The sequence below is a fragment of the Otolemur garnettii genome, unplaced genomic scaffold, assembly GCF_000181295.1.
Source record: "Otolemur garnettii isolate 467f Iridium unplaced genomic scaffold, OtoGar3 scaffold00011, whole genome shotgun sequence".
NCBI classification, from domain to species: domain Eukaryota; kingdom Metazoa; phylum Chordata; class Mammalia; order Primates; family Galagidae; genus Otolemur; species Otolemur garnettii.
In genome coordinates this window covers 13851335-13859377 of record NW_003852406.1, presented here as the reverse complement: position 1 = coordinate 13859377, position 8043 = coordinate 13851335, and the positions used below count along the sequence as shown (strand labels likewise).

The 8043-nt window shown below is 39.6% G+C and overlaps 1 protein-coding gene across 2 annotated transcripts; it reads left to right on the top strand.

The window, feature by feature from the left end:
* Nucleotides 1–6712: 6712 nt before the first annotated feature.
* On the top strand, nt 6713–7306 carry LOC100940893 (transcription initiation factor TFIID subunit 11-like). Of its 2 annotated transcripts, XM_012801880.1 has the most exons (2): nt 6713–7108; nt 7209–7271. In XM_012801880.1, the coding sequence occupies exons 1-2, from the start codon at nt 6713–6715 to the stop codon at nt 7269–7271; spliced, it is 459 nt and encodes a 152-aa protein (XP_012657334.1). The 2 variants fall into 2 exon arrangements, with proteins under 2 accessions (XP_012657334.1, XP_012657333.1); XM_012801879.1 differs by having other exon boundaries at nt 6713–7306.
* Nucleotides 7307–8043: the final 737 nt, after the last annotated feature.

The following is an 8043-nucleotide window of genomic DNA, read 5'->3' as shown; positions in this document are numbered from 1 at the left end:
GGGGATCAAACTGCAAAGGTTAGATAAGGGGAACTTGAACTTCATGCTAAGGAAGTTGGACCTGTGGGCATCTGAGAATCTTTGAGGGAAAGGTTTTGATCAGAAGAATTATTAAACACAGCAAATCAGCCTGGGAAAGACACAGAGGGTGAACAGGAGTAAGTAGCACTTAGAGGTCAGAAGAACAGTGGAAAGTTTCCTGTAGCAGGCGAGGCAGGAGAGGAGGAACACAGAGGAAATGTGTGGCAACTGAAATAAGTAGGAAAAGACGAGTGTGAAGGATATTTTAAAGGAAAAGTTGGCAGGAAGAATCAATACTATTGTAGGAAAGAGAATTTAATTAGCTTTGTAAAGTGAAGAGGGAATATTCATGGCTTGTTGGGTTGAGCACTATATTTTAAAGAAAAGGTGTCCCAATCCACAAATCTAAGAGAAAAGGGAGCATGATAAATGATTAAGCCAAAATGACTAAAAGACTTTAAAAAATGATAAAATGAACTCAAATGAAGATTAAATGTTCAGGATCTGCAAGTCTTGGCTCAAACATAACTCCTTAGGGTTAACTTTCAGGATGCATCTTGGTGATTCTTCAAAGTCTTTTCACTAATGGCAGACCTTGCTACTGAAAAATGATGGTTGCATATTAAATTGGTAGCATGTACAGCCTTTACTCTATCTTCCCTTATTTCTACAGGGAGATTCACCGAGACTATTTGAGTCCTCTTAATGGTCTTTTTTTTTTTTTTTTTAATAGTAATTTCAGAGCTGCCTTTCTCTTTCTCAAAGAGTTGTTTGGCAAAATTGCTGGACCTTGAGGAAAGGGTTCATAGGTAAATAGGTTTAGGAAAAGTTTTCTATGAGTCAGAGGACAATAAGGAGACAGAAACCTACCAGTTATATGGACAGAAAGAATATAACAATATAAAACTGTTAAGCAAGTACCTGAAAAGCCAGACGAACACTAAGTCATCAGAGAGGTAGCAAATGCAGGCAGCAGTGATCACCCCTAGGGCTGGTATTACTAAACGCACTCGCTAGTATCCCTAGGGTTGGCTCTATTAAATACTAGAGGATTGCAGGAAAGCACCAAGGAACTGAACTTAGATCTCAGGGGTGAGGGTGATGCTACTGAGCTCAAAGGAAGAGAGGCTCCAAGGTCTGGGATCCAGACCTCTGAAGAGGGGATGCCAGCCAGCTGCTACTGTCAACTCTTATGCAAGAGGCTGGTTCTGTAAGAGGTGGGAAAAGAACAAACTGGATTTAGCTACAGCTACAAAAAGTTCTTGCTGCCACCAATGTGCATCACTGCGAGAATGATGCTTAGAGGCGTGAAACACGCAGGAAATTAACATGAAGTCCCCCCCTAGTCTCCCTGGCCCGATCCCACCCCCACCCCACAGTACTCCTTAGTGGCAAAGTCTAACAGGGAATGTGGTGGCAATGCAAAAATGAGGTCTGCAGATGCACAATCCCAGCACGACAAGCAGAGTTAAGAGCTTGGGTTGGGAGCTGAGACACGGTACCTTAATAACTGGCACATGCCACTTCCTGCATCAGCCCCGTGGGTAGTCACTGTGTATATTAAAGGCTCTGTGCAGTTCTAGAGGAAAGAAACCATTTCAACTTTGGGTAACTGAGCATTTCTCAAATTGTTTGCCAGGATTCTTTTTAACCCCCCTTCCCTTTCCCCAATATAAAAACATTCATATGTAAAAATCAGTGGGTTCAATCTGTACATATTGATATTGAAAGATGCTTATTTGGCTGACTTCATTTTTATATGAAAATGAGAAAAGGTCTGAGTTAATACCACATATAAAAAAAGAGAAAAGGTCTGAGTTAATACCACACTATAAATAGTGGCTATCTGCCAGGGAGGGTAATAGTTACCAGGCTTTATTCACTTTCTACTTCACTTCTCTATTGTTTGAATTTTTAAAAATGAGTGTACATTATTTCATGATCAGAAAAAAAAAAACATCACTTTTGGGGAACAAAGGAAAGTACCATTTAGGACCAACAGTCTTCACAAGGTTAGCAATGTCCACATTAAAATGTGGCACCAAAACTGAACACAGCATTTTTGAAAAGAAGAGAAAAATGAAGTAAACAACATTTGCTAAACACCTACTACATGCCAACTACTGGAAATGTGGCATAAATTATTTAACATATTAGCATTTAACATGTTAACATTATTTAACATGTTCTTTCTCCCTGAATAATGTAGGCTTTTTTTTTTTTAACCTAGGATTTCTATCTTAGTTTTCTGACACATCTTACTTCTTTTAAGGAATGTTATGAGGTAAATTATAACCCTCCAAAATTTTTTGACTGAAACTCTAACCCCAAGTACCTCACAATGTGACTATATTTGGAAGAAAAGAAATAACCAAAATTAAATCAGAAATAAATGAAATGGAAAATAAAAGAATCATTCAGAAAATTAATGAAACAAAAAATTGGGTCTTTGAAAAGATAAATAAAGTCAATAAATCATTGTCCAGATTAACCAGAAATAAAAAAGCTAAATCTTTAATAACCTCAATTAGAAATGAAACAGGGGAAATAACAACTGATACCACAGAGATAAAAGGGATTATTTCTGACTACTACTAAAAACTCTATGCCCAGAAATTTGATAATGTGGAGGAAATGGACCAATACCTGGAATCACACCATCTTCCTAAGATTAACCAGGTATCTCTTGAACAAACCAGTATTAAGATACCAGGTTATCCACGTTAATCAGGTATCTCTGGAACAAACCAGTATTAAGCACTGAGATTGCAGAAACAATAAAAAAGCTTCCAACAACAACAAAAAAAAGCCTGGGACCAGGTGGCTTCACATCAGAATTCACACCTTCAAAGATAAACTTGTACCCATACTGCAGAAAGTATTCCAAAAACTGAGAAGGGTGGAATCTTCCCCAACACGTTCTATGAAGTAAACATTACCCTAATACCAAAACCAGGAAAGGACCTCAACTAAAAAGGAGATTTTCAGACCAATTTCACTAAGAATATAGATGCAAAAATTCTTGATAAAATCCTAGCCAATAGATTATAGCTACTCATTAAAAAAAATTATACATCACGGTCAAGTAGGTTTCATCCCAGGGATGCAAGTCTGGTTTAACACACATAAATCCACAAACGTAATTCACTGTATCAACAGAAGCAAAAACAAAGACCATCGGACCCTCTCAATAGATGCAGAAACAGCATTTGAAAAAATTCAGCATTCTTTACTAACAAGTACATTTAAGAAAATAGGTACAAGTGGCACATTTCTTAAGCTGATTGAAGCCATCTAGGACAAACTCACAGCTAATATCATACTGAATGGAGTAAAACTGAAAGCTTTTCCATTAGAACTGGAGCCAGACAAGGATGTCGTCTATCACCACTACTATTTAAAAATTGTGCTGGAAGTTCTAGCCAATGCAATTAGACAAGATAAGGATATAAAGGGCATCCAAATAGGGGTAGAGGGGTCAAACTTTCATTCTGTGCTAATGATACGATCTTATGTTTAGAAAATCCCAGAAAGTCAAGCACAAAACTCCTGGAAGTGATCAGGAAATACAATAATGTCTCAGGATATAAAATCAATGTCCACAAATCAGTAGCCTTTGTATATTCCAGTAACAGCCAAATTGAGAAGCAAATCAAGGACACAATTCCCTTCACAGTAGCTTCCTGTGAAGGGAAAATGAAATATTTAGGAATACACCTAACAAAAGAGGTTAAAGATCTTTGCCAAGAGAATTATGAAACCCTGGGAAAAGAAACTGCAGAGAGGGTTGGGGGCCAGGGTGTATGCCACACTTTAGGGGGGCAGGACATGATTATAAGAGGGACTTTACCTAACATATCCAATCAGTCTAACCTAATTCTTGGTACCCTCAATGAATCCCAAACTATAAAAGAAAAGTGATTAGATTAAAATGAGGCCCTCAGGGTGGGGCCTAGTTCAATCTGACTGGGGCCTTAAAAGAAGAGGAAATTTGGACCTAGGCCAGTGGAGGAGTGATCTTGTAAAGGTGCAGAAAGAAGGCAGCCAGCTGTTTACAAGCTAAGGAGAGAGGCCTCTAAAGAAACCAAACCTGCTAACACCTGGATTTGGGATTCCAGCTGCCAGAACAGTAAGAATTTAAGTTTCTGTTGCTTCAGCTCCCGAGTTTATGTTGTTTTGTTACAGCATCCCAACAAAGACTTGTTTGGCTTCTGTGTGTTCTACCCACTCTTTGTAAGAGGCTGATTATTGGGAGGGTGGGTGGAGGGAGGGTGATTGGTGAGGTCACGCCTATGGTTCATCCTATAAGGGTACATGTGAATCTCTCTAATTGTAGAATATAAATGTCTTTTTTTTTTCAAGCTAATTGTCAACTTTATTAAGGAGGATTGCTTCGTGCCAAACACTAAGTGTAAAATAAAATGAAATAATACAATCTCAACTGTCATGGTCTTTTTTGATCAGACAAGTTAATACTGTTTAAGCCCCAAAAGAACAGCTTCATAGACCTATTAGTTTCAATTCAACCTTTACAATAAGAAGGGCTTGTATTTCATTGAGTTTATAAACTTTTGGTTTATGAAATCCATACTTGATCTGTTTGTTCTCTTCCAACCAAATGTGAATAGACTTGTATGACTTTTCTATTCCAAGGGTATTTCACTTTCTTTTATTCTTTATTTCACTTTCTTTTTTTTTTTAATTTATTGTTGGGGACTCATTGAGGGTATAAGAAACCAGGTTTCACTGTTTGCATTTGTTAGGTAAAGTCCCTCTTACAATCGTGTCTTGCCCCCAAAAGGTGTCACACACACCGAGATTCCACCCCTCTCCCTCCTTTCCTCTCTCTGCTAATCCTTTCCCCCACTCCTCCCTCCTTCTTCCTCTCTCTGCTCACCCTCTCCCCTTGTCATTAATTGTCCTCATATCAAAATTGAGTACATAGGATTCATGCTTCTCATTCTTGTGATGCTTTACTAAGAATAATGTGTTCCACTTCCATCCAGGTTAATACAAAGGCTGAAAAGTCTCCATTGTTTTAATGGCTGACTAGTATTCCATGCCCAATAACTAAGAAAAAGACATGAAGGCTATGTTAACCGGTTAGATGAAAGTATTTCAAATTGTATACAGGAAGAGTACACTGTACCCCCACGATAGTATTAATGTATACTGCTATGATTAAATAAATAAATAAATAAATAAACAGAGGCTGAGCATTGACCACTTTGATCCCCTTGCTCTCATTCATTTATTCAGTGACCCTGACTTGTGCAGCTTCCTATGCCAGGCACTGTTCTAGATCCTCGGGGTAAAACAGTGAACAAAACAAGAAGTACATGTGTTGTCAGGAAGCTTGGATTCCATTATACTAGAGAGAAGACAGGAAAGAAGCTAGATGAGTAAAATAAACACTTGTGTACATAGTGATAAATAAGTAGAATATACAATATGGTAAATAGTGATACACTATAAAGGGATGCAAAAACAGAGCTAGACAGAGGGTAGATGGTGTAGGGGCATCCAGGGAATATTTCATGAGGTAGGTGATCTTGGGACAAAGACTTTTTAATCACTATTAGAATCAGATGCTCCTAACAATCAGAGGGCAGTGCTGAGTAGGTTTCTAGAGGTCATTTTAAATGTCTTAGTCTTCGAGTCAGCAACCACGTCTTTCCAGCACTCTCCCAAGCCCAAAACTGCATTGCCATCACTCATTAACCAGCTAAGAGATGCTCAGGGCAATCACAGACCTGTTCTTCTCTACAGAAAACTGGCTAGTCTCAGTGACTGGACAAAGAGGGTCTGGCTGCCTGTCACTGTCAGCCAAGAGGCAGAGATGGGGATAGGTCCACAAAACTTTATTGGTCAGAAGGCCAGCGATTCCAAAGAAACAGAGTTGCCTCTCCCAGACTGTTCTGTCCTCCCATCTCCAAAACCACAGTTTTACTCATAAAAGTTCAGCATAATTTGGTGACCTTATACAGTATTTCCAATTCAATCTCCTAAATCAGTCCTCCTAAACTACTCAAGATAGGCATCTTTAACGTGGGAGCTAAATTTACGAAACAATAAGAATGGGAAAAAATGAGGTGAAGGTGAAGGGGTCTCTGAAAAGCAAAATGCAGCCTCTGCCTGTTATTTAGAGGAACTCTGTAAAGCAGAGAGCAACTCGAAGGAAGGTAAAGTTGACAAAACAAAGCAGGAGCCAGAGGAGATTACGGTGGGAGTAAACTTACTCAACTTATTCAAAGGCAGATGGGACAATAGGGCAGAGGGGCTCCTGTGAAAGCGCGTGTAGTGGGAATAAGATGGAGTCAGGCAAGCCAAGGGCATCATGACACAGCTGGTCTACGGCACTGGTGTAGGTCCTGCCTGACCTTTGCTGTCTCCCATTTTTACTGTTTTGTAAATTTAGCTCCCACCCTAAAGATGTCTATCGATCCTGAGTAGTTTAGGAGGATTGATTTAGGAGATTAACTTTTGAAGTGGAATGTTGTAATTAAGTCCCTGAGTTATACCAAAGGTTAATGCGATCTTTGCTTTGAACTATGCAAATTGAGAAAGAAGACCACATTGGAGAAAGGGTAGCATTGGGTATATAAGAAGTAGAAATTTGGGTAGCTCCCGATCCTGGAGCTAGTGAGTCTGGCATTGCTGTAATCTCCTCTCCCCTCTAATTCTGTCCCAGATGGACAATGCCCGAGAGTCGCCCACAGACCGAGGTGGAGAGACAAGGGAGTCAGAGGAAACGGTGGCTGCCCCCCGGGACCCAGGGGCTACCAATACCTACGGAATCCTGGAGGAAACTGACAGAAATGGAGATTCGGATCTAAGAGAAACCACGATGGAGAAAGGGAAGCTCAAGATTCAGGATGCCTCAGATTTAACAGCAAGTGAGAGGGAAGACTCATCGTTCCTAGCTCCTGCAGCCAAAAAACTGAAAATAGATACCACAGGAAAGAAAGAGAAGCAAAAAGTGGATGAAGATGAGACTCAGAAGATGCAAATCCTGGTTTCTTCTTTTTCTGAGGAACAGCTGAACCGTTATGACATGTATCGCCGGTCAGCTTTCCCTAAGGAAGCCGTGAAGGGGCTGATCCAGTCTATCTCTGGCACCTCTGTGTCTCAGAATGTTGTTATTGCCATGTCTGGGATTTCCAAGGTGTTCGTCGGGGAGGTCGTAGAAGCAGCCCTGGATGTGTGTGAGAAGTGGGGAGAACAGCCACCGCTACAACCCAAACATCTGAGGGAGGCCGTTCGAAGGTTAACATCAAAGGGATAAATCCATAACTGAAGTTTCAAAAATATTTTCTTCTAGACCAAAGTCTATTATTGATAGAAAAAGTACTGGTGATTACTTATTCCAGACTTAACTATTAAAGAGACTTTCCACACTGGTGCTTCAGGATCACGAGTCCTCCAAGGATTCCATGATTTTAATATTTTTCTCAAAACCCTAATATCTATAGTTTATTTCATACATATCTTGACTAATTTGGGGACCTCTGAAATCCCAAGAGGGACCATGTTGAGATATTTGTCTCTTGGCTAGTTGGAAGAAAGGTGTATGGGCCTTAACCATCTCTGGACAGGAGGGCTTCTTTCAGAGAGAGAAAACCTTTCTGAGAGAGCTTCGATGGTTTCACATTGAAGCTTAAAGATGCTAAGATAGGCTTTTTCTCATGTCTGGTTTTAAGCAGATGAAACCATCAGGTTTGACTTGTGATTCCCTGCCATGAGGCACGTTGATAGTAACAGGAGTAGTAGAAAAAATTGTGCTTATAACGATTTAAGTTTCTCCTATAGATTTTGGTGAATGATCATTAAACTGTTTTCCAATTTGCCAGAGGTATATTCTTTTTCTGCCTAGCTGGTTGGAATGATGAGAAATTCCTTATTCTTTCTGGTATCCCAATAAAATTGCCTTTTTTTTTTTTTTTTTTGGAAAAAAGAAGTAGAAATTTGAGTAAAGATCGGTGAGCCATTTCAGCCATCCCTCTGCTGTTAACGTTTGTGAAC

What these genes read in the sequence shown, in the direction of transcription:
- LOC100940893 (XM_012801879.1), top strand. Translation starts at nt 6,713, where the DNA reads ATGGACAATGCCCGAGAGTCGCCCACAGACCGAGGTGGAGAGACAAGG.